The 26653-nt window shown below is 37.0% G+C and overlaps 2 protein-coding genes across 4 annotated transcripts; both read left to right on the top strand.

The window, feature by feature from the left end:
- Positions 1–1118: 1118 nt before the first annotated feature.
- On the top strand, positions 1119–5631 carry LOC103712079 (constitutive photomorphogenesis protein 10). Its single transcript, XM_008798474.3, has 4 exons — positions 1119–1403; positions 3343–3416; positions 4870–5017; positions 5136–5631. Exons 1-4 carry the CDS (start codon positions 1202–1204, stop codon positions 5231–5233), a joined length of 522 nt encoding a protein of 173 aa, XP_008796696.1. The 5' UTR covers positions 1119–1201; the 3' UTR covers positions 5234–5631.
- Positions 5632–12484: 6853 nt separating this feature from the next.
- Positions 12485–25869, top strand: LOC120105147 (phosphatidate cytidylyltransferase 1-like). Of its 3 annotated transcripts, XM_039117326.1 has the most exons (13): positions 12485–12645; positions 12859–12929; positions 14516–14612; positions 15049–15302; positions 15464–15615; positions 16938–17079; positions 18053–18209; positions 22083–22130; positions 22214–22300; positions 22740–22868; positions 22951–23007; positions 25398–25481; positions 25555–25869. In XM_039117326.1, exons 3-13 carry the CDS (start codon positions 14535–14537, stop codon positions 25642–25644), a joined length of 1278 nt encoding a protein of 425 aa, XP_038973254.1. In that variant the 5' UTR covers positions 12485–12645; positions 12859–12929; positions 14516–14534; the 3' UTR covers positions 25645–25869. The 3 variants fall into 3 exon arrangements, with proteins under 3 accessions (XP_038973254.1, XP_038973255.1, XP_038973256.1); XM_039117327.1 differs by lacking the exon at positions 12485–12645 and having other exon boundaries at positions 12660–12929; XM_039117328.1 differs by lacking the exons at positions 12485–12645; positions 12859–12929 and having other exon boundaries at positions 15459–15615.
- Positions 25870–26653: the final 784 nt, after the last annotated feature.

Raw genomic sequence — 26653 nt, 5'->3', positions numbered from 1 at the left:
GAAAGGATGAGGATTAGATTTCTGCATGAAGATTTGTTCACTTAATTTATGTGCCCTAACTCTACGCTCAGATGTTTGTGTATTATTTAGCTTGAATACTTTGATAGAACTTTCGATAAATATATATAATTTTTCATCTTAAGTTCTATAAGTAAAATCCGGAGGTGTTCATCCTACTGCAAGAGAAACCAGATCATTTAGAAAGAACGAACTATGAATAACAAGCACAAACCAAGTGAACCAATAAATCAGAGAGCTATGGACCTACAGTTCCAGGTGCAATTCCACCTTTTTTCAACTGCTGCCAAAGTACACTATACCAAGTTCAATCATTCTTTAAAAGAAAGACAGCTTGACCCTCTTTTTCTTGTAGTTGCACTCTATAGCTTCAAAGTTGAAAGAAATATGAAGAATGCAATAGAGAAAGTCCAAGTGCATATAGCTGATAAATGTGCTCTCTCGCAGTGCAATAAGAGAAGAATTTAAATGGTCATATTCTCTATTTGGTGAAGGATTTGCTCCCATTATTTGTGAAACCTGATAAACAAACTTTCATTTTTATTTATAAAATCTTCATTTCCATTGTTTGCTCCTAATATCGGGAAAGCAGATGGGAGGAGGTCATCTGCAAGAAAGCAGGGCGCATACAATACAGGAACTCATTCCTAATACTATGTTGATTTGAGGTATTATTCGATGTCGCCAAAACAAGTGATCATTTGTGAAATCACTTCTGTCAAAAATTTAACTAATCCCCTCGAGCAACATGCCAAATCCAATTCGAACTCAATAATTGAATTGGATTCCTTAAGCCGCGTGCCAAGGACTACCTTAAACTCAAAGTTTGTATCCTTGTTTATTCATCTATAATGTATCATAATTAGAAATGTCTTTTGCTCGTCTCCTCCTGCCACAGCCTGAGCCAGTTCAAACTCACACAGTCACACTTGCATTTCTTACACTTCACTTCAAAACCTTACTATAATTACAGATAAGTCCCAGGCTGCTGTCCAAATTTGTACTAGTCTCGGCAGGTGACTTGCCGGCACTAGTTAAAACTTAATAGCTACATTATTACACGTAAACCCCTAATCTTTAGAATTATAAACCATTTTTCCTCCACCGTTATGACTCGCTCCATCTTTTTTTATCTGCGAAGGTATCAGGGAGGTGGTTCCGGTGGGGCAGTGGGGAGCGACGGATGTCTTCTTCCACTAGCCTCCCGAGCTCCGGCGTCGGAGGAGGCGGCGGGCCGTGGCCGTCGATGACGTCGGTGACATCGTCGGGGAAGAGGATCCAGAAGGAGATGCTGGAGCTCAACGCCGATCCCCCCGCCGATTGCTCCGCCGGGCCCAAGGGCGACAATCTCTACCACTGGGTCTCCACCATGATCGGACCTCAAGGTATTCTATTGTACTCTAACCCCTTTCTCACCTCCGCCTCTTCTTCAATTGAGGACCCCCGCACCCTCGAATATTTCGATGAATTAGTGCACACGAATTTTGAAGTTAAAGCTGCAATTTTAGTCACAAAATACAGTCTTTTAAGCTAACTCCCCTCCCCATAGAAGCATGGGAATAGGGTTTTTGATGGCTTATATTAGTTATGGCTTGAATGTATTTTCACTTAGTATGTTCATTTCCATAGGAAAATATTTTTATTCCTTAGTTTTTTGCTTAATTAATGGGTTATGGGTATTACTTCAGACTATTTATCTGTTTTGATCTGGGGAATTATTCGTGTACTAGTTAAAGCATGATTTATTGGCTATAAAACCTAAGATGGGTGTTGCCATTTGCAGTAAATGATGCCTTAAAATGCCCTATACTTCTTTTATCTATACGTGGGTTTCGATATGAAAAAAAATGCTGAAGCAGAACCCCTATAGCTGACTCTATTTAAGGAAATAAGGTTTTCTTGATTTTTTTTTTATTACCAGGAATTTACCACATTTTACTTCACACTTTCACCTTTTGGCAAGGATAGTTGAAAACGTGAAGAACAAGGTGATTCATTCTACCTAAAATGTTTCCTGCATCACAATTCAATTAATGTTTTGCTTGCTTCATGTCTATTCACGGATGTATTTCTACCAGGAAACTAAACTTTACAGTTTCTAGCTTGCAAGATCGTCGAGGCGTCTAGATGTTCTCTAGTTGGTGGGGACGCTTTCCTGGTCGGTGACATATGCCATCTAACTTCACCAAAAAAGGTAGTGGGGTGGGGAATATATAAATAACTAAATAAACCATTCTAACATGATAGAAGCTGAGATGAATCAATATGAACTTATGATTTCGTGACATTAATTTATAAATAGAGAATTGAGGAAAACACAAATCAGGGCAATTAAAACAAAAAGGAGTATGCAAACTGTGAAATATGTGTTCCTGTGCAGGAAGGGAAGGTTGGGTAAAGGAGGAAACATATAAAGTAAGAAAAGGAGTGTAGAATCAAATAAAAGAAGGAAAATAAAGACTAAATTATAGCTGATCACCGGCCAGACCTCAGGCCTAAGTTCTATTTATTTTTAGTCGGGCTTCTGGCCGGGCCTATTTAAAATTTGATCTTCTTTGTGCCCAAGCCCGGCCCATGATCAGCACTGGACTAAATATAACGGAAAAGACAAAGTAAGAGTATGAAGACCCAAACATGATGACGGCAGAAGCAGTGGAAAGAAAGGAAAAGCAAAAGAGGAAAGGAAAAGGGGAAGAAAAGGAGGAAGAAAAGGGGAATGGAAGAAGAAGATAAAGGCTGAAGAATGCTACAAGGGATCTATTTGTTTGCAAAGATATGGATGTTATGATATTAGAGAGTGGGTTTAGAACACCTAAAAATGCCAGCTTTTTGGACAAATTCTTCCATTACAAAGAATGATCAAGATGAGAAAGAGGGCAATGGTGAGCCATAAGTGAGGGGATGTCTTCTTCCACCGGCTTCCTAAGCACCATAGCTGTTGACAATACCGAGCAAGAGGATGACATTGGGAAGTGGGGAGCAAGTAGAGGAATGCACTTATGGCCACCAGTGATGTTGATGTTGATTCGAGGATGCTCGATGTCGACCCGCCCTGCTGACTGCTTCATTAACCTTGGCAACAAAATCAGTTAATATGGTATTCCTAAGCTTTGCACAATGGATGAGTTGTTGTCAGTTTTACATAGTTTGGTTCTTTTAACTTTTTTTTTTTTTTTATGTATACCATGAAATGCATTAATATCATCTAATCTCTACTCTATGTTTGCTTTCGCTTGTGATTTATATAAAAATATTATATAAGAAAATGAAATATTAGAAGGATTCAACTATGGGTTATTTAGCTGGTATTGTTCTTGTATGTAGGTTCTCCATATGAAGGTGGAATATTTTTTCTTGACATCATGTTTCCACCTGATTATCCATTCAATCCCCCCAAGGTATGAGAAAATTGAACTGGAAACTAAACAACGTGTTTTCACTTCCATGAAAGTCATATGTCATATAATGATATCTTAAAAATTTTTGGTTATATAACAGTACTTTAATATGATGTTGTCATATTGTATCATCTGAATTTCTTCAATTCTCATTTCAAAACATAGATCTACTTGGATTTAACAACATAGCATTTATCTCTCTTTTGTTTCCCCTACCTAGTGATTTGCTGATCGTATATGATGCATCAACATAATATTAATGAATTCTTGTAGATCAGCAATTTTTAGGATTGAAAGTTTTATAGGTGTATAGTTGTTTCAAATTTTTGGGTGTTTGTTGGGTTAATCTACCACTTTAAAGGATGTCTGATGAAGTTTTGTTAGGTTTCTCAGTCAAAGAAAGTCATATTAGTTTTAGAAAGTGCTTCTTGAATCCCAATATTGAGTTTTTCAACCTTCAGGTTGAGTGCAGCCTTATTTTATTCTTAGTTTGGTTGATATCCTTTACCATATTTAAGAAAACTCTGTACTGCAGTTTCTGCTCCAAATCTTTTTCTAATATTGGAAGTTCTTAAAGCACATAGAAAAGTCCTTCAGATATCGTCGATTAAAAGAAGATGAAATGGAAATGTTTCGGTGCTTCTGCAATGATTTGCAGCAGTAAAATCTGAGAAGTTTCTGGCTGTTGACTTCTCCACCTCATTCTATCAAAGCCTAGGAGAAGTAATAGGTTGAAAAAGCAGTAGGATGGACCTCTCAGTTGAAATGCCTGTCAGCAAGATGAAATAGATTTTAGCTTTTACTTTGGAGTCAAAAATTCTAATCAGTTCACCGTTATTAGTGGTTGGTTCCATGATTTTAAATGCATGATCATTCTGGTGAATTATTCAGTCAGAGGAGTTGGCCAGGTGTCAGAGGATCAAAGTTTTCTTCAGCTCTCTTTATCTTCACGTTTCTTTCTCCGAGAAAGAAGTTCAACAAGGTTGATATTTCACTAGAAACAAAGATCTACCATAATTCAGGGTATAGCTTATTCTTGGCTGCATTTTTTACTCATGACTTTGCCATTTAGAGATTGGTGTTTACTTTTCTTGCTTATCCTTGGCTAGCAGGAATAAGATAAAATTGAATAGACCCGAGCTGGTAGGAATCTTCTCCCTGTGCAGAGAAATAAGAAAGTGAGAGATTGAATGCCGGAGCAGTATATAGATTGCATGTTGTTAGCATCTTGATTTAGTGGCAAAGGATAGAATAAAGATCTTCTGCTTTAGTGCCATGTTACTCAAGGGAGTAAATAGAGTGAAACCTGTCATTTCTAATAGTGGGCTATTTCTAATAGTTTTCATTTTATCTGTAATTGCATTGGAGACTTACTATCACATTCTACATGCCATTCATTAACTTTCTTTCATCTTTTGATTGTGATCCCAATTTGATCATTTTGCTTTTTCAGGTTACATTTAAAACTCGGATATACCACTGTAATGTCAACTCTGCTGGAAATCTAAATCTGGACATCTTGAAAGATGGTTGGAGTCCTGCTCTGACAATTTCAAAGGTGCTGCTGGCCATTAAATCAATCATCACCAATCCTGATCCATGTATGTGCTATTGTTTTCTTTTAGTCTCTGATCTTTGATTTTGAGTGTATCCTTTAGTCATATGAAGAATCTTGGATTTGGATATTCTCTTTTAAAACATTGTGTTCCATCTTTGCAGATAACCCGTTAGTATCAAGCATTGCTTGTTTGTATTTGTCAGATAGAGCTAAACATGATGAAATAGCTGCTGAGTGGACTATGCGTTTTGCCAGATAAAGTTATCAGCTTCCTGATAACCAGAAAGCTAATGCAGAGAATTTGGCGAAATTTATGATCATAGAAAGAAAATTTCCTGCAATAGTTTGAGAAGCTGGATACAGCCCTTCTGATGATCATTACATCATACATCTTTGATAAGCAACCGAATTTGTTTTTAGCTGTAAATAGTTTGTTCCTTTATGTTTTTCCAGGTAAGGACTCTGACTTGTAGCATGACTATTGCAAGAGAGAATCAGAAAACACTATGTGCTATTAAAATGTATCAGAATGGCCTTGCTTTTGTTGTGAACTTGTTTTCTTGATGAGCTAAACATTCTATAAGTGGCACACAAACTTCCGAATGTGTGCTTGCATTATTTGAGCTCAACATCATGTTTGAGGACTTTAAACTTTTACAGTTGTGCTTAAGATTGGTTTCTATATTCTTTGTGAAATATATTGTTTGAGTAGAGGATGATAGAAGACCCTCATCAGGAACCTAGGACCAGTGTCAGAAATCGAAAAATTTATTGATTATGATATTAGTAACTGGACACACCATGGTCAAGAATGAATTCAAGCATATGATTGGTTCAAAGGCACCAAGGTACTTCAGCTATTTGGACTAGCCAATTTCCTTAAATTTTCCTCCATTACTCGTCTCTGAGAACTATGACTGTCATGATGTTAAATTTTTGATGTCTTGAGTGTTGATTGTCTACAAATTGAAACAGTTTCTAAACTTCGTTATTTGAAGATAATCTTTTCCACAAGGAAAAAAAGATGATAGACCAGATGCATAATAAATCAGCTAGCATCCTAAAGCATTTAAATTTCTTTTCAAACTGCAGCAATTAAACAATTGTGCTTAGTTCTCTTGTTCTTGGAATTGATAATGGTTTCATTTATAGACAATGAAGAGTTTTTGTATTTTCACATTACCTTTACGATCAATTGAAGGTCATATTCCTATTCGTACAAGATGGACATTGGCTGGTGGTGTTGCATTGGATCTTAGACCCTCAAATATATGATGTTTCTTGAAACATCAGGAATAAACTATCAGATTCAAGATTGCATTTTAAGTCTCCATTTCTATTTGAGTGGAAAAGCAAGAAAAGAACTCCAAAGTCATTGTTAAATCAGATGCAACAATCTGGAAGGTGGGGGAGGAGTCGAGTAGATCTTAGTTTTTGTGAAAAAGAATGGACAGGTGAACATCAAATTTGGGAGAGTGACAAGGATTGTTTTTCAGTTTTTGGCCTTTAATTTGATTCTAATGTTCATGTTTCTAGCCCTTGGTTCACCCTCTTTGGGGGCCATAGTTCAAATATGGTCATATCGGTCAGTATATAATCTTCTGTGCCTCTAAATAAGAAACAGAGAGGGTGGATCCTATATCCTTAGTACCATTATTAGCATCACAACACATTAGAATCAAGAATTTCTGAAATAAAGTTTGTCGAAAATTGAGTACTGTAACTGCCATCAGATGAAAAGAAACCTTTTAAAGTTGATCTACATATATAGAAGGATTGGGTTGTTAGATTCTTTTGAGGAAAAATTGCACACAACAACGGTCACTATATTTCTTCAGGTGATTGAATGTTTCATAGCTTAACGATTGCTGTAACTATTTCTGCAAACAAATTATTCACAGATTGTTCAAAAATTTACATATGTCGTGGCTTTTTTTTTTTTTTTGAAGTATAGTAGACTGATAAGATTATTGGTCGATGATTTTTTAATTGTTGTCATTAATGTCTTACATGCTTTATGGATCCATTTTCTATTCCCCCACCTAATCTTCTGTTCTTTTTTTTTTTTTTTTGTGGAGGGGGGGGGGGGGGGGTGTCCCCCAACTTTGACTACTTTCTGCATGTACCCAAATTTCAAATTCCTTCTTGCCAAATTATTCAGAAATTCCAATCTTGTGACGAATGACTATATAAAGCTGTAGGTGAATAGAATAAATGACTTGATAATACTCTTTAAGTGGATGAAATGGTTAAGTTTATAATATTTCTCATGCACCAAAGTATGTCCCATCTGTATCTAGGATACTTCAGTCTCACTCTTAATTCAGCCAACAGCTCTAAAGAGATGTTGATCTTTCATTTAACTTGACCATTTGAAACAGACACCCGACCTTTTGTGAAGCAACTTGCCCCACCTCACCTAAGCTTAAGTTACACATAAAGCATTCTATAGCTCCTGCCTTCCTGAAAGAGCACACAAGCAGATGCTCAGGTGGTCTTCTTGCATCGAGGACAATGGCGAGCCAATGCGAACCAATCAAGCAACGCCGATATGACCCAAGCATGTCCAGAAGAACTAGGAAGCCCACTTCCACAACCACCACCAAGAGCTCTCAGGATGAAGACAAGGAGCTGCAGAAGAAGAACAACGATGGCTTCCATCGTGTTTCGTTGAAGGAGCTGATGAAAGAAAGCAATGCAGAGAAGGCTGAGAATGGAACTGAGGCTGAGAGTGGAACTGTTCGAGATAATGTGGATGGTATGAAGCTCATGGCAGCAGCAGCAGGAGGAGGAGGAGAGAAGAGCCTCCCCATAGTAAGAAAGCAAGGCGAGGGCATGGAAGGAGCCAAAATGGCTGGATTGGTGACCCGGTATGCGAAGGTGTTGAACCATTTGATCAAGGTGAAGCGCAGCTCGAAGAAGAAAAATGTGGTTCAGCTATTGATGTAGTGGATCTCAGATGGTGTCTTTTTTTGCAGTTTATTGCTGGCTATGGCCATGAATCACGTTTGTATGGATGATGAATGCACGATATCACAAAAGAGTTGAGGGTAGCTCTTTTAAGAACTATTCCTATTGCTTTCATTTCACTCTTGCCAAGTATTTAGGCTTCAAGTCAGGCTCCTGATCAAGTGGTACAGATCTCATGGAAAAGGCAAGATTGGTACCATGTCTTCTGTGATTCTTGAGGAAAATTGGTATTGCATTTTTACACGGTAGTAAATTACAAATCTGTGAAATTGCTTTGATTAGTAAGAAATATCGCTCAGCTGGTGTGTTGTTATTTCATTGTTCATTTTGAAATGGTACCAAGAAGTGTGTCACCTCTTGAGTGACTTTTTGGATAGAGATTATGAGTTACCATACAATTGCTTTTGGTTTCTTTAATCTAGGGTTTTTAGATACTTGATACTTCTTACGAGTTTTTTGAGAGAGAGAATATAACATTTGATATTCCAAATCCAATGCAACATTAGCGGCAAATTGTGCATCATTTCAAGCAAGATGACATTTATGTGCTCTTATGCTCACTTGATATGCAAATAGCAGCGTGTATCTTCTTATCATTGTGCATGATCTGCAGCTAACACTGTAGCAGTCTCTAGAATGGTCAAATAAATGTCCGGACAAAGGCTTGACCCAAGTCCATGATCACTCCAAATTTCTTCAACAAGTATGAAGGGTTTATATACACGCATACATATACACACATGTATGTATGTATATTGTGAGATCTAGTCCATCTACACTGGCTTGATCCAATCGATCGGCTGACCAACCATATGCTAAGGTATGGCAGAAATGGTATCAGAGCTTAGGTTTATGATCAGTATCAAAATTTAGGTTTAAAATCACTAAGAATTGTGACAATTGGCTAGGGTTCTATATATGCAATGGCTTCAAATATGAAAATTGGCTCGAGGGTTAATTTTGATTGGATGTGCTCGAGGCAAAGAAAGGATAGAGAAAATTTTGCTCTAGTTCTACCTAAAAAATTTGAACTTTTGGATCTTCTCAATTTCAACTTGGTCGGAAATCACTTAGTGAACCTAGAGAATTTTGGTGAGTTTAAATCAAAGTTGCGCAGCGAAAATATAGTGGAATACGAAGATTAGAGATATGTATAAACCTCTCTTATATCCTCACTCTCTCCCAGTAGGATGCCGCCACCAAGGGCCTACCCAACTCCCCTAAGAACACCAACCTAGCCACCTAGGTCACAAATGCTCTCCCTTATCTATGGATTTGTGGTTCAGTCTAGGGCTGTTTGATTCTTGTGGGTGCAACCAGGGCCAAGTTAATCCAAACCAACCTCACAGATCTGTACTATGGGTTCAGACTGGGTCCGATTGTTACCCATCAATCTGATCAAAAGTCAAATTGGGTTTGGTTAAAAGTTCCTTCAATCCGACCCCACCTAAAACTAAACCAAATTTGATCCATACATCTTCCAGCTCACCCATCCTGTACCCTAAGCTCGCAAGATGTCGACCAAACTGAGCTCGGCTTAACCTAACTTGATCCAAACTACATTTGGATTGGAAATATGGAGATTATATACTTGAGGAAAGTTTAGGTTAGGTTCGTTAAGGTTTATCTTGGATTGGGTTGCATCAAAGTAGGTAGTTTATTAAACAAATTTGGTGGAGGTTTCATTCTCTTGATCTGACTCAACCCACTTGAGTTATATTATTAGTTGTCCTGTTTGGTTACCTGGAAGTGGGCAGCGAGAATTGGCTTTTACCAGAATACTTGTCATTTTGGATGTTTGATTGGTTTGAACTCCAAGTGAATCAATGCTAATTTCCGTCATAAGCCAAAGCCAATTCCAATCCTAAGCCAAATTTATTTGTTTAGACCATGATATGCTGAACCGGCCTATACCGGCCCGTTCAGCCCGTACCGGACCGGTCTGATCTCTGACTCGTCTGGTTTGACTGTGGAAAATGGTTTCGACCCCGAAGAGGCCGGAACTGAGCGATAAATCCACTGTATCCGTGCAAACCAGACCGGTTGGCACCGGTACAAGCCCAGTACCGGAGAACTGAATCGAATCGCCCGGTTCGCACCAGGACAGCGCGCCGGCGTGTGGTTCTCCGCGCTGAGCAGCACGCCCACAGGGGCGCGCGGTTTCCGCACATGATTCTACTCGCGTGCGATTCTCCGCGCAGGGCAACACGGGGGGTTCCCATAGGGCCTTTAATGCCACAAAGTGGCATTTAAACCACTCAGTGGCATCTAACGTGGGCGCGCATGCTCGCGGACTCTTTTTTTTACCCCCTTCCGCATCGCTCCTCTATTCGTCAGTTCGGTACCGGTCCAAAACAGTACCATACTAGTCCGATAAGCGACCGGTACGTCTACATATTTTGATACATCGTGCCTTAATTTAGACTGAGCCAAGGCCATTGAAGTGGCATCAGGATGCAGTCAGAAGAATTGCTTCCAAAGAATGCAAGTGTCTAGATTACCCCAGAGATTGTATTGCAATGAGCGTGCAAGGTGCCTAATTACAAAAAAATATCATTACCCCAGAGATTGTATTGCAATGAGCGTGCAAGGTGCCTAATTACAAAACATATCATTATGTTCGAATACAATATGGGCAACAACCCCAGGGGACCAACACTTTTGTGAAGCTTTTAAAGGAACAAGAGAGCTAATTAGAGCAAGAGGCCCCTCAACAACTAGTAAGGTAGAACAACCATCCAAGAGAGATTTAATAAAGAATAGCACAAAAGTACCATAAAAATTGATCAAAGGATGCAACATTTGAACTAATAACCCAAGATTAGCAGCTATGGAGTTAAAGAGGGATATGAACTTCGAAGCGACAAGAAATTGAAGGTAGATAGCTAGCTCTCAACTCAAACTAAAAGTGGATCCTCTGACTAGTTATGGGAAAAGAGCTCTTAGATTTTTCTATCATGCCTTTAAATACTGATCTCACTTCCTTCTTTTCACAAATTGGTGAGGCTTCAAATTAGACAATTCCCAGATTTGGCATGCAAGTGTTAGATTCGAATATGAACAAGCACATATAAATCTTTTTCTAGACCATTAAAGCAAATATTTTTTTGCAGTCGCCTGTATACATTGTTAGTGTATAAAGATGGAAAATAATGCATGGCTGTAAGCTTTTAGGATCATCATATTGTGATCCCATTTCAAGCTCTAGCCTCTTTCAGAAGACCTCGGCTCGCCATGGAAAGGTGACTTGCCATTACTCTTCATTGTAGTTCTCATTGTCAAATTACAACCAGTTACCAATGGTCAGACATGATATCTGTTGTCTCCCTTCATAAATCTAGGTGAATGTTGTCTGTTACCAATGCATTTTCCAAGGGAAACAGATGACAGTATGGCTATTGTGTGCAGGGGAACTGAAGGAGCTCCACAAGCAAATTATGTTTGTATATTTGTCATCATTGATTTCCTTTTCTTCTTAAGATCTAATCCTAGCAACTAGAAACAACAACATTGGTCATATTAAGTTGTTAAAAAATGGTGAATATTATTGTCTTAATCATAGATATCTTCCTTCTATGACAATGATAGCTTTGATCATGCTTCACAGGATATTTGCTTATGCACTTTTACAATGCTTACAGAGGGAGATGCAATTGCTGCAGTTATGCCAATGACATGCACTGCTGTCATCATATATTTGGCAACCATCGTTGCTGGATATGTTGTCCTATCAATATTGATAGCTTTGCAGCTGATGAAATTGCCACTGGGGATGAAGATATCTGAAGCAGGAAGAATATTTACTAAGGCAAATATCTTCAACTTTGTCCCCATAAAAAAAAAAAGAAAAAGAAGCATTTTGAGAATCCAAAGTTTTACTTCTGCCAAATCTGTATTAATCTATGACATAGGGGGGAAATGAGCATTTTTTTAAAAAAAAAAAATATGTGTGTGTGTGTGTATATGAGCGGGCTAGGGATATATTTGAGGTGGACCTCCACTTAAATCTAGCCAAGTTTAAATAGAATGATAAAGATCTTATATGAACTGAGCTGTTGGACGTAATCTACTATCTCTAAACTACTTACACATTAAAAAAATATAAGAATTGAAAATTTTTATTTTATACATCAAGTGATCAAAAAAATATATATTATTTTTATGATAGAGGTTTTCAACTATTTGATGCAAAAGTAAGGAGGTTTTAAATTTTATAATTTTTAATATTTAAATAATTTAGAGATAGTAAATCATATCCAATAACTCTAATTATCGATAGGAAATTTCATCACCCATCCAAATCTGACTAAATAGGAGTGAAGATTTACTTATAGTCAAATCTAGCTGCATAAAATTGGTACTAATTGGGTAAATAGATTACTCCTAAAAGAAAAGAATATAGTACAAGGATTCTATCTTTCTCGCGGGTCCACCGTTGAACTGCTCAATGGTAGCTTTAAGATCGGTGCAGATGGATGAAAGATCTCTCTACCCGGACCCAGGAGGAATAAGTACTTATTCTCGCAGCGCCAGGAAAGGGCTTGTCCGGTTCTCCCTTCCCCATCTTTATGTCTACTCCCAATCCCCACCCAAAATCCCCTCCCTCGGAAGCCGTTTCTTTGACGTACCTTCGGACCGGAGACTCTTAAGCTTTGCCGTGCGCTTTCCTCCCTCCTCTCTCCCAGCTTTCTAAGCCGAAAGGTAGCAAGAATTATTGCCACTATCTACTGTTTGTGAATCCTTTTTTCTTGGCGATCATAGAGAATCTTCCTATTTGCGAATCCTTTTTTTCCTGGGGATCGTAGAGAATTCTTGGACTTCGGAACTGTCGTTCGCTTTTCTTGGACTTCCGAAATGTAATGAAAGGGATCGCCTCCTTCGAATGGTAACGAAATCTCTTTGTTATCTGTGTAGGGTTCTTCTTGTTGATCCAGGAGAGGGGAACGAGAGAGATCTCTCTGATCCGGTGAGCCGTTGGAAAAGAGGTACAATTTGAGCTCTTTTCTCTTTTTCTTGCGATTGTTGCATCTAATTGGAAGAAACCTAGAATGTTTGTTGGGTTTGGAAAGACTGTCTTTTGACAAGATTCTTGATTTCTAATGTACGCCCGTAGTGCGTTCTTGAGGAACGGCACACGGTCGGGTCGGGTAGATGCAAAGTTTTGAGGCTGGAAAGAATGCTAGATTAATTTGTAATTATATTGCTTAAATCTTTTTGAGAAAAAAATGCTGTCAGGTTATAGTAAATGAGAGTGGTAGATGAACAATTGAAATGGAAGGGGCAACCATAAATTTCAGAGGAATTGAAGTCTGAAAGCAGCAAGTGTTACAGTAAGCGAGTTTTTCTATTCTGCTTGAGGGGGGGCAAAGTGCTGTAAAGTTTACCTAGCCAAGGATTGCTCATGCAATGAAAGAATGTAAAAAATTGAAGCTATCAAGGGTTCAAAGTGGATGTGTAGATTGTGGACCTAGTGTGGAGTAAAGCTTGGAAAGTGAAAACTTGAAAAGGGTAGCAGTTGATTTGGGGTACTGTTAAGCACTGTGGTAATTTAACGATGTCCCAAAAGTCATTAAGACACTGCTATATTTTGTGCATGGGTTTTTCGCCTGAAAAAATGGCAGCATTTGTTGGGTGGATGGGGTTGTTTATTAGAATAGTTGCATATGTGTATGTGTGGTAAAATGGAGAGCGAACTTCGAGCATGGATGGAATAGTCTCTATAATCGATCCTGAGTCGATTGTATACCGATAGGTGCTGGACAAAGGCACACTCAACCGTCTGTTGCACAAGAGCGTGGAATTTGGTTGTAAACCAATGACAGGTATCTAAACTCGACTCAAAGAAAAAGGAAAGGAAAGATAAAACATGAGAAAGTGCAAATATTGGCAAAAATTAGTATTGGTCCACCATGCATTGGGTGCTTGCTTAAAATTATGATTGGTTTTTAAAATGTTATAATGGTTTTGAAGATATTGCTATCAGTAGTTTTTCTGAGGTCAACAGTGACGCGCTAGAAGCATGCAAGTAGAAGGGGTTGAGATTGCCTTGATTGGAGATAACAGACCTTCTATGTCGTTGTCTTGACTCATGTCGTGCTTAACCTGTGAAAATGCTTAATAAATGCAGCTGCTAATGAAAATAGGGTAAAGAAAGAAGGAATTAGGATATCTGTACAGTTGTTCTGAGTATCATTTAAATCATGTGCATTGACGAGAATTATTTTTTTTAAGATGGTGAGGGATTCGTACTTCATGACATACAATTCATTGAACAAATGTGCATGTAAATTTGATTTAAATTTTAACTAATTAAAGTTGCTGGCAAACTATGCTTCCTGCTTTAAACAAAATATATCACGGAAATTGAAAAAATTGCATTTAGTAGATGCTCATAAATCTTGGTTTCTTTAGCTGTGTTGCTGTTAGGTCTTTTGAATTAAAAAATTGCGAACTTTAATGTTTGACAGACTATCAGAGGTATATTTATTCAAAGTCTTTTGTAGGTGGATGATATGGTTTTTAACTTGTTTAATTAAGAACAATGTTCTGTCAATCTTGGTCATTTTGCTAGATAACAAAATAAAACAACTATGCAAAAGGATAGCTTCTCCAGTGACACTCCATCAAATCATCTGGGGCGGGTTCGGCATCGGAAACGCTCAGCTGAGGTTAGTTACTGGCTTTTCTTGGTTATTTTTCTTATTCTGTCGTCATTTGTTTAGAAACCTGGATTTTCTTTTGATTCTGATAAATGAGTATTTTGAGGATTCGACAGAAGTAAAACAGCTACAGCTTAGGATTCATTTATAAAACTGTGTGTTTATTTACACCATCGAATAGCTTGTTGACAGATTAAAAATCATTTTCTCTTTCCTAGAATGATTGGCCATTGTCTTTTTACCATTTACTTGCTATATAGACTTCGGGTATCTGTGTTGTCAATCATTGTTAGAATGATAAGTTTAGCTTCATATGCTGTTAGGTGCATTGGTTGATGATTTATATTGGCAAATGTAGTAAAATTGATTATGTTAACTAGGTGGATTGTTGGACTGCTGCAGTTCCTGATGGAATATATAAAAATAAATTGTTCTGTTGTTCCAGGTTTCTCAAGATGCAAATAAAGCAAATGGGGCAAATTTGCTTGTCAATGACCGCAACAAATACAAATCAATGCTTATTCGTACACATTCAGCATTGTGGATGATAGGGGGTTTTGCATTTATAATCTACATGGGTCATCTATATATTTGGGCCATGATTGTTGTCATCCAAATCTTTATGGCAAGGGAGCTGTTTAATCTACTTAGGAAAGCTAATGAAGACAGACAGCTTCCAGGATTCAGGCTTTTAAATTGGTATATTTTTGTTCTATTTGATAACATTTCCAGCATGTTCAGTAGCCCCCCCCCCCCCACCCCCCCCCCCCCCCAAAAAAAAAAGAAAAAAGAAAAATATTGAATGAGTGCTTACGGTTTGAATCAAGTCTCATTTAATTTATCCATTCTCCACAGTGCAGGCATTTTTTCTTCACCGCAATGTTGTTTACTTATGGACGCTTTCTCAGCAGACAGCTTGTCAACACTGTAACTTCAGATAAATTGCTATATCAGCTTGTGAGCGGGCTTATCAAATACCAGATGGTTATCTGCTATTTCCTGTATATTGCAGGTTATCATTTTTGTTATGTTCTTTTATCATATATGAGCATATATTGTGATCACATTCAAAAATTTAGTAACCATGATCTTTGTTTGTGCCCCCTTGTAATATTGAAAGATTTCTCTGTTCTTCCCTCCCATCATTTTGTATGATACCAGAACATTGCTGGTTCAGCCTTTTCTTGTCTCATGGCTAGTTCAATTGCTTTAGAATATTAAGCTGTTATGATGTCACATTTTAATTAACAATGTGGAAGGGAATGAATGAACATATTGCAAAATGATGTAACTGATCAATATGTGATAAAATATAAATGATTTAACATCATAACAGAATAACTTTACAAGGAAAACAAGTTCTGGAAAGTGACAAAAATTCTTTATTCTAATGAAGTTACAAACTAGAGCAACTTCTGATTGTAGAGGCAAACTTCAACGACAAAGTCAACATGCAAATATCATGACATAATGCCATAATAATTAAGAGTGTCAATGCTATATAAAAACAATCTGGTGAAAATAATCCACTCTTTATGATTTAAATAAAATGCAAAGTTACAAAGAAGATAAAGTTACTCACCTGCTTTTCTGATTGCATCAATCACTAGCACTAAAGATCTTTTATTTTTATTGAAAAGTGTAAATAATGAAGATATAGTTGACAAATGTTGCAAAGTTCATCCATTTTTGTGATGTACAAAGGGAATGGACTAACTTAGATTCTTTTTTCTGTTTTTCCCCTTTTTTCTTGGCGATTGGGTTTTCTTTTCTTTTCTTTTGTGTGTGTGTTGGGGGGGGGGGGGGGGGGGGGGGGGGGGAGCGGGGTGGTTGAGGCTTAGTTACTGGAAGCAGGTCTGTGTCGGTATGGGAAAGCAGGTCTCCTGAAAAAAAAATTAATGAGAGAACACTTATGTGGCATGTGTGGGTTTCCGAGGAGATTCAAAAGCAGTTGCACCACCCTAAACAGAATATTCTTGCTAGTAAGGGTTGAGGGGTCAAATAGCCTGCCTAAGTTTTAATGGTACAAAGTGGTAATTATAGTTTTCATGTATTCTTGGACCAAGCATTCTCGAAGAGCTTCCTATTGTAATTGTGGATGTTTCAGACTATGCACAGAATAGCGTGGTTCGTTCATCTTTTTTTTTTTGTTTGTTTAAACTGATTCCATATCTTATTGGTGTCCAGACCTTGTTGAACGAAATTTAGAAGGGCCTATCTGAATTCAAAATGTTGCCCTAAGATTAATACCTCTTTGTATTTTATTTTCCTATATGTACATTCATACTTTAATGCATTCCTGTAGTTATTAATCTTTGTCTGTTGGTGGCTTAGGTTTTGTCTGGTTTATTCTTACACTAAAGAAGAAGATGTACAAGTATCAGTTTAGCCAGTATGCGTGGACTCACATGATCCTTCTAATAGTCTTTGTACAGTCCTCCTTCACTGTCGCAAATATTTTTGAAGGAATATTCTGGTAAATAGTTATTTATCCCTTATTATGATGTCAGTGAGCTAGAAGTTTATTATTGTCAACATCATTTGTTTCAGATATGTAGTACTTCGTCAATGTGCAAATTATTTTTGAAAGACCTGACTCTTTTCTTTCTACAATAGTGTGCTAATTTTATGAATTATTTGATTGTTCAAAAGCAAGCCTAATTATGCCAGATATTTATATTTTTGATCATCAATGAAGTGTATAACTTTTTCTTCTCCTCATGTTATGTGCTATGATAACAGGTTTTCCAACAAGAAGGTATTTGATGTACTTGCATATGTATATATTTGAAAAGTATTATATTCTATGGAAGGGTCCTCATGGTAGATTATGTTGAGGTTAAGGCGTTTAATAATTTGAGACTCCGGAGGCATGTCACCAGCGTTGGTTGTTTTTTTTCTCTTTTTTCTTTCTTTTCTTTTGGGTAACTCCTTTGACTCTTCATCTTAATCAACATCTGTCATATCTACCGTAACATACAACCAATAAGATACCAGTAAGTTACTAAGATTCATTTTGGCCGAACTGCCCAATACCGACCCATACCACTCGGTTTTGAGTGATACCATGGCTGGGAGCGAAAAAAGTGTTGAGAGTCTGTCTCGGTATAGGATGCGTACCATACCATGCCGATTTTATCATATGGCTGTTAATATATTAGTACGGTTCCCAGTACCAGTTTTGCAGACCTTATTCTCAATACCGCTTTGAAAGAAGGTTGTGAAGAAATATTTGCAATGCTTTCTCCTTTTTATTTGGAATAATATTTTTTTTTGTTGCTACTCTGAAAAAAGACCACGAGGTGAAATTTTGTCTGTTTGAGGATGGTTTACTTTTTATTTTCCTTTTAGACGCTATGCCCTATGGCAGGCTTTTTATTATTTTGATTTTTCTGATATTAATCCAGTTAAATTAAACTACCTTGTATTAAGGATGGATTTATATGCAGGTTTCTTTTACCAGCTTCACTTATCGTTATCAATGATATTGCTGCATATTTCTTTGGATTCTTTTTTGGGAGAACACCTTTGATCAAACTCTCTCCAAAGAAAACTTGGGAGGGTTTCATCGGTGCATTAGTCACAACTATGTTCTCTGCTTTTGTGGTGAGCATCCTGAACTTTTTCCTAAATTATAAATCATGTCTGTTCTCCTAAATACTATATCTATACTCATATATAGACACACACACACACACTGGTATGATCTCTTTATTTGTACATCTACGCCAGCTTTGGCTAGTACACTGTTGTTGAGAATTATAACTCTCTACCTTTTGTGTCAACTAAGCATTTCCCGATAGTGTGTACCTTTTTCCTTTCTTTTCATTGTTGTTACAAGGAGAGCTCTCCAACTATCAGAAAGCAAGCACTAGTCCTCCGAAACCTGACCATAAACTTATTCAATATTTGTTGTAAAATTTATAAAAAAATATTATGCCAAGACACAACTACTACCACATGCGATCCTTGGCTTGGAAATTACTTGAAATTTGAAAGTCCAAACCAGCCTGCTATTGAGCTGTGCTGCAAACAGGAGAGCTGGATGTACAGTAAGCTAAGTTCATATAGTCATCTAATTGTTCTCTTGTTTGCAAAAGCTGGAATTAGCTGAATAACCATCAGCATGCCCTTATATATATGTTAATCAATTTTACAAGATTGGTGGTTTGAATTTTTGCCTCCATTTGATATATATGCCAGAATATTTTTTCCTATCTCTACTCTCTTCATTCAAGTATGAACACTTGCGCTGTTGCTACTGAATTTGAATTTCTCATGTCTTGCTGTTTCAAGGGAGCTGCTCCTTCATTTTCTTCTCCTTGTTAAAACTGCATGCTTTTTTGGGGGGGTTGGGGTGGGGAGCTGGGTACTACTTAAAAGATATCCACATGAATTTTAATGTTGTTTTTTCTTTAAATTTCAGCCCACTCAATAGTCAATAATGATGCACGTCTCCACTCCAAATGTGCGCTTGTGCTGACATACTGCACTGTTCCTGTACACCTTTTCTTCTGATTCTTTGGGTTTTGAATCGATGAGAGTGATCCCCATTAATTGCACATAAAGTATGATTTGTAGACACATTTTCTGGGTTCAACTATGGTCAAAAGAACCAGGAAGGGCAGAGGATTTTGAGAGACATGCATCTGTGGTTTGGGTGCATGTGATTTCCTGCAATAAAAATTATATGATCAACATTGTTCTGCAAGAATCATGTGAAGCATAATGGATATAATTTTATTTAAAACTGAAATATCCATAGAATCTGTCATTTGAAACTTTGCAAGATGAAGACGACTGACATACTACTCACCCTCTCTTCTTGGCTTTCTTTTCTTGTTTCCATTTTATGAATTTTTTGACCCAAGAAAATTGCTCTTTGCCTTACTGCTGTCCACAAGTTATGGAAAGTTATTTCTGTTGCACAAGTTGGTGATGTGTGCCTGCATCTGTAGAAGAGGCCAGTATTTTCTTGCCCAAGGACTGTTTCGTGTTAAAGTAAAAGTTTGTGCTTACATTTTATTAGCTAGCCAAGCACATCGAATCTCTCTCTCTCTCTCTCTCTCTCTCTCTCTCACGCACACACACATGTGCACGTGCAAGGCACACATGAAGTCAGCAGATTCTATTCCTGTTCTATTATTGCTTCTTGTGATTTTCTTGGAAATAGATACTGTTGTTTTTTTCGGCCGACAACTCTTTCGAATTACTGATCATGAATGTTGTAGAAGATTTTGTTGTCTTGTGAAGCAAAATGGTAATTGTCTTTAGAATGTTTTTAGTTATCAGACTTCTTTTCTGTACATTTATGTTGCGGCAAAGACAGTTTCACCAGGCAGACGTGTGACCTTATGTTTGATCTTTAAGCATGCTTTACTTGATTTTCATTGATAATTGTGACCTGTGATTTTATTTTATGTAAATAACCTGCACTCTAATGTATGATTTTTCCCCCCCTGTATTCTTATTCTAATGTCCTGCAACATCCCAATGTAATAAAGGTTATATCTTGCAATCCATATAGAGAAGTTGGCAATTTTGTTGATTAATTTATGTTGATTTTGAAAGAAGTCGCCTTCAAATTTGTCAAACTCCTTTTTTTCTATTCTTATAGTAATGACCAGAAGTATCCGAATTTGATGAAGGTTGTATTGTCATTCGTACAGAGTTCTTTGGTAATTTTAGTCGTTAATTTATATTAAGCTTGAAAGAGTGCTTTCAATTTTGACAAAGTCCAGAATCCACTGGAGCTATTTATCCAGTTAAGCAATGCATCTATGTTATCATTCTTACACAAGTCCAAAGTGTTACTGAGCACTGTCTCTTGTAGAGAACATCTCCCAGGGAAAAGTCATGAAGTATGAATCAATCCTTTTATTACTTTCATGGTATAGCATGCATCATTGATAATCTAATGCTGGTTGTTGCATGCTCTACAAACTTTCCTGGTCCATGATTAAATCCAAAAACGGAAAAAAAACAAAGAAAACTGATAACCATGTGATGTGTCTGATTGAGTAAAGGGTAATGGTTCTTACAAGTGTCACTGGAGCTTTCTCTAAATTGGAAGATCAGATCATTTTTTTCATGAGGCTCTCTTACTCCCCCTGGATTGTAAGGTCCCCAATGATTGTATGGCTTGTGCCCTTTCGTTGAAACCATTACTATATATGAAGATAGAGCTGGCTTGTTATGGCCTTACTGAAACATTCTAATCAATAAAAATAAAGGGGAAGTGATAAAGATTGACATAAAAAACAAGCATGAAGAGAAAAAAGTAAACCTGTATGAGCTCTATGATATACGTCTCAGCAGAAAGGTTTGTAACTTTGTCTGTTAATTATGTCGTTAGTCATTTGGTTCTTCCACTCCAAGTGAGAAGTCCAATTGCCTCTTTGCTATGTGCGGACAGGCTGTTCTGGTACTAGCGCTGATGAATATCACTATCTAAAATTCATTCATTAATGTTTATGTTTGTGCTTGACGTACAAACCTCTGTTATACTGTTTATTTTCTGTACATTTTCCTTTTTCCTATTATTGGAGCAAATGCTTGGACAGTTTTATTAACAGTTGCAGAAACAAAGAATTTCGGCAGTTGCAAGTTGGTACTTGAACTTAGGTTTGATTTGCATTTAATCTGTCAAATAGAGTGGACATTTCCTTTCCCTATTCTCTCGCTGCAGCTTGGTTCACTATACAGCATATCTTGGACATCTTATATACTTTTATCATTAGACCTAATGATGATCATACAAACTTCAAAATATGCTACCCTGAACTGTTCAAACTTCTTTTATCATTTATCCATAACCATTCAAATATTGCTAAAACTAAATACAAACTGAATGAAATATCCTTGTCTGTTCATAACACATTATAGACAAATGCTGAAATTCAAAACCATCCTCTTTGAGGAAAAAAAACAAATTATTTTAGCAAATTAGCACCTGGAATCAGTCATTATGGTCATAAATAGTTGAAGGTAATCTGCAAGGAAAATAATTTTTTCAATAAAGAAAATCTAAAACTTAAGAAAATGCTTAAAAAACTTTTACAGCATTTCAATATAAACCCCGTATAATGTGAATCCAGGAAACTCAATAAACAACAACTCCACATTAAGGTGCATAAATTTGTATCAGCCCTTCAGTAGCATATGTTTTCGCATTGATTGGTATTTTAGCCTCTCCCTTTTTTCTGGGTCCTGCACTTGGGCAGTTCTTGCCATTTGTTTAGCTTTTTTTTTCCTTGAATAATGGTGCAAATGTGTAAACATGTAGGTGCACGTTAATAGTTTATGATGCCTTTCTAAGCTTATGTGTGTTTTTCTTCTTATTATGTGTGTGTTTTCCGCTTATTATGATATGTTTTTGAACAGATCAGCTTTATATAGATACATCCATACTAAACCACCCCATTTTTATGTACTCTGATATATTCTAAATCACAAATCTGTTCTATATGCTTTGTGCAGCTAGCAAATCTAATGGGTCGCTTCCGGTGGCTAACATGCCCAAGAAAGGTAACCTTTTCCTATGTAATCATTAATGATTTCAGTATCCGATGTTGTTGGTTATCTGAATCTCAGAGTTGGAATGCTTATAGGACTTGTCTACGGTATGGCTTCACTGTGATCCTGGGCCAATGTTTAAACCAGAATATTATCCTTTGCGGGTATGGGTGCCTGAATGGGTGAGAACTCTAAAACTTAAAATTGATTTCATTGTATAAATTTATCTTCATTTCAAATTTGCTTAAAATAGATTTTTTTTTGTTTGATGAAAGGGCAATTTTCTCATCTTTTTTTGTCATGAATATTCTTAACCTTTTTTTTAAATGCAAAAGAAAGTCATGATGGAACTAATTTTTAGTGCTGCGTCCATTCTGTTCTTGCTAAATGGATGGTTCTTTTTCTCCTCTTGGTCTTAAATATGGAGTGTATTTCAGAAATTCTAGAAAAGTCCCATGTCATTGGTTGACATGTCATTATGATATTTGTAAGCGGTTTTTTATGCTTTAAACCTATTTGATCTGCTCTCTTTAGTTTATAGATGATTCTTTTTCTTATAGTATTAGTTAATTTGATTCTCCTTTTCAATTTATATCTAATATGCCCCTGTTCTTCGTGCAGTTTCCCTGGAAAGAAGTACCAATTCTGCCTGTGCAGTGGCATGCTCTCGCTCTTGGTCTATTTGCATCAATAATAGCACCATTTGGAGGTTTTTTTGCAAGTGGTTTCAAAAGGGCATTTAAATTTAAGGTGCTCATTTTTTAACTGTAGGACTGAATATTTTAGAGAATTGGAAAAATGATGACATCTTTTTTCTTTTCAATAATTTTAGGATTTCGGTGATAGCATCCCTGGACATGGTGGAATTACTGATAGAATGGATTGCCAAGTAAGTTAATGGGAATTTGAGATATTACTCAAGTATTAAATGTTCTAGTATATTCTAGATCATGAAAGTATGAATAACAATGAAAAAATATTTAGTATCTGATATTAATGCTTGCTTCTAATCAACCATTTTGGCAGTTGTGGTATAGCTTATTCACAGCTTTTGGATAAAGCAAAGAACTGGATTCTTGTATTATCGTTATAACTGTATCACGAGTTTGCGACTAAGTACGCCAACAATTTCATTCAAACACTATTCCCTTCTTTTTGGTCAGCTAATGGGATTCTACCTTTTGATTGATAGCTATTGAAGTGTTTAGAAGTAAATCCCTTTAAATCATTCCTCTTACCTTCATCCAACTCTTCCTTGGTATCCAGTGATGATCTTTATTTATGCTTTCTGTACAATGTGTGTGGTCGGGGTGAATCTTCCATTGCATTTTGCTAATTACATATATATGTTTCCAAATTCAGCAAGTCCATCGATGGACATGCGAGTTCATTGTCATGATGCACCAAATGGCTGCAGGGATTTCTCTTAGATGTAATCTTAGTTCACTTGCTGTAATTTTGTTCTTTCATAACTAGTTATTTTTAGTTTCTAGTCGGTTATTTGAATTGAGGGTGGAGATCAACAAAAATCCCAGACCTTATTTAACAGCTTGATGGGCATAATTTTTGTCATGGTACTATTCATTCTACAGTAACCATGCACCACACATAGGGTTAATTTTGGAATTAAGTAAACTGTAAGGGCTTCTTTTTGTAAGAAATAGGGCTTTTGGATTCTGTGTATTGGAGATGTGAGACCTTCAAATCCTAGGTGTGATTCTAGATCTCAGGAGTCCAGTGGCATCTTTCCTCTTTCGTTTATTCTTGTGTTAACTTTCCATTTCCCTTTTTTTCCTCTACATCTGGTTCTTCTTCCCTTGTTTTCCTTCCAAGCATCATCGCATCAATTCTTGAACTTAGTTCTATTTATTTGCAGTCAGCTTTCCTGCAAGATTTAATCTTACAGCTCATATCCTGTGAGTATAATCTTATGCAGTCGCACACCACATAAAACCCAGACTTGGACCTGTAACCAAAAAAATCCAGACCTGGACCTGAATGGACAATAAGGCACTTAATGTATTTCTAAGCACTCTGAAACCCTCCCATTTCCTAATTGATCATCAGATTCATATATTTTTAGATTCATCATTGTCATCTACTATCAATTTTGAATTGAAATTTCGACCCTCATACTTTAATTTTAACTAACATTTAGATCATAATTAATTTTTCAGAAATTTGTTAGTTAATTTTTTTCTTAAACCCTAATATAGGTCCCGTTCAGAGACTGTCCTACATCATCTATTTGATGTTTAAAATAGCTGTTTTCATATTGTAGCACACACGCTATTTCTTTTCCTTAGTTCTCTAGTGGAGTTTATGTCACCTTGTATACAAATTTGATTATACTTGTCCGCCAATACAAGTAGTCACCACAAAGCTTTTATACTCTGACCCATGAACATTTGCTGCCAATCATGGGAGTTGACGAATCTTTGAGCCATATGACAAATGTGGAATTGGAAAGAAAAAGAGTCGCCATGTAAAGACTCTTTCTCTATCTACCTTTTTTCAATCTTGCAAAGAATATGGTGTTTTACAAAATTATATTAGCAAATGTTTGATCTCGTTAAGATCATACGGCAATCTTAGAGTCAAGTTTAGATGGTTGCTACAATAGATTGTACACGAAGAACCAAGTTTGATCAAAATGAATCTATTATTAACGAAGTAATAGAAATATAGAAAAACAATACTCAATATTCTTGCTTTAATTCATCCTATTACTTTTGATCTAGATGGTTGCACACCAGAAACTTAAAAAGAAATGCACTAATAGCATTATGATTTTTGCCATTACCTAGTTACCGTCCCAGCAATTCAGGCTTCTTGGTGGGCAGACTGGGGATTGACATAACCTTTGATAATTTTTTTGCACCAAGAGGCTGCTCCAAAATCTGAACCCATGCCATTACACTTGTCACCCCAATCCTTTTATTATTGCACCAAGCAATGCCCCTTATTGATTACATAATACTTACATTTCCAAAATATTTTGGAAAACAGGTATTTTTACAAGGCCACTATTGTTGATCTTGGACATAGTTAAATGGTATATTAAAAATATATTCTAAGAAATTAATTAATTTTTATACTTTTTTGTCAGATAATTCTCTGGTTGTGTGTTTCCTTCCCAAGAAATGAAAGAATAGCATGGTGTTTTTGTCTATCTTTCATCCATTATTTATGCCTCAAAACACAACCTCAATGCACGCATGCATGCATGCCATGTATACCTATTTGTAAACAATTTTCTGCTTTTGCATTTTGTTGTAGATGGTTATGGCAGTTTTTGCGTACATATACCATCAATCTTTTGTCATGCCTCAGAGCTTTTCTATTGAAATGATTCTGGACCAGGTACATCTTCATCTAATATTGTCTTTCATATTATGCTCCTGTTAATCAGAGACTGACTGGGGATGTGATGCAGATACTAAGGAACCTTTCCTTTGAGGAGCAGCAAATTCTGTACGAGCAACTTGGGAAGATCTTTCAAGACAGGCAGGCGATGCTAGCCTAAAACCATCTGATGCACTTCCATTAGCTGCAGTGCTTGCAAAACTGTGCGCTCCAAATTTTCTATCCATCACATAGTTTTAAATGCTTTGTATAGCCCTTCAAATCATGTCGACATGAATCTCTAGTTTTAGTAGAAGCCTTGTATAGTCTTTTGGAGACTTATATTTGGTAAGACATCCAGTGGCTACTTATCAAGAGAAAACGAACATTCCATTTGAAACATGCATGAGATATTAGTGCTGTGGAGAATGATCAGGACAAGATCATAGATGGCTGTTCAAACTTGCATCTTCACGAGGAAAGGTAATTAAAGAGCATGAGGTCAGACAAATTGGTATCTTTTTTTAACGGGCGGATTGCATCTGCTATAATTTCTCTTGGGCTGGGAAAACTCGATCCTGGGAGTGCTGTCAAATGGCGCATATAGATGGCGGCCGGAGTGGCCGAGGTCCGTTATGTTCCTTCGACCGTACCTATAAAAAAAAAGAAAAAAAAAAAGTAGGCGACTGGAAGATCCACAGGCAGGACAAGGTGTGGGCCTGCCCATCCGCCACCTCAGTGGGCACACACGCTGCCTGTCCTGTCCTTTTTGTATCTAGTGTGCACCCTAAGTTTACACGCTTGCAAAATTTGAGATTAAAATTTGCACCTAGAGGCACATTGGACGACAAGTAACTAAATCGGCATGTAAATGTGTGAGCTAAGCCGTGAGCTAAGTTAGGTGCTAATGATTTAAACTTTGAAACAACAGAGACAGAGTCCGTTCAAACTAGGTGCCAAGTCAGACCACCATCCACAAGATTCAGCCGGCCATTATGGGAAAGAAACTAACCAAGAAATTCCCTGGTTCCTGGTTCCAGATGCAAGACTTACGATACATATATTTTTTTGCGTCCATTGACAAATATCCAGCCAAAAAATATGAATCATGAAAACGATTGAAAGCAACTTTAATGGCTCCAGTCTCGTGCCCGGTCCCAAAAGGAGGCCCGCGGACGCCAAAGAGACGA

This window comes from Phoenix dactylifera, unplaced genomic scaffold (assembly GCF_009389715.1).
Source record: "Phoenix dactylifera cultivar Barhee BC4 unplaced genomic scaffold, palm_55x_up_171113_PBpolish2nd_filt_p 000204F, whole genome shotgun sequence".
NCBI classification, from domain to species: Eukaryota; Viridiplantae; Streptophyta; class Magnoliopsida; order Arecales; family Arecaceae; genus Phoenix; species Phoenix dactylifera.
The sequence above is the reverse complement of the archived record's forward strand: the minus strand, read 5'-3'. Positions and strand labels throughout refer to the sequence as shown.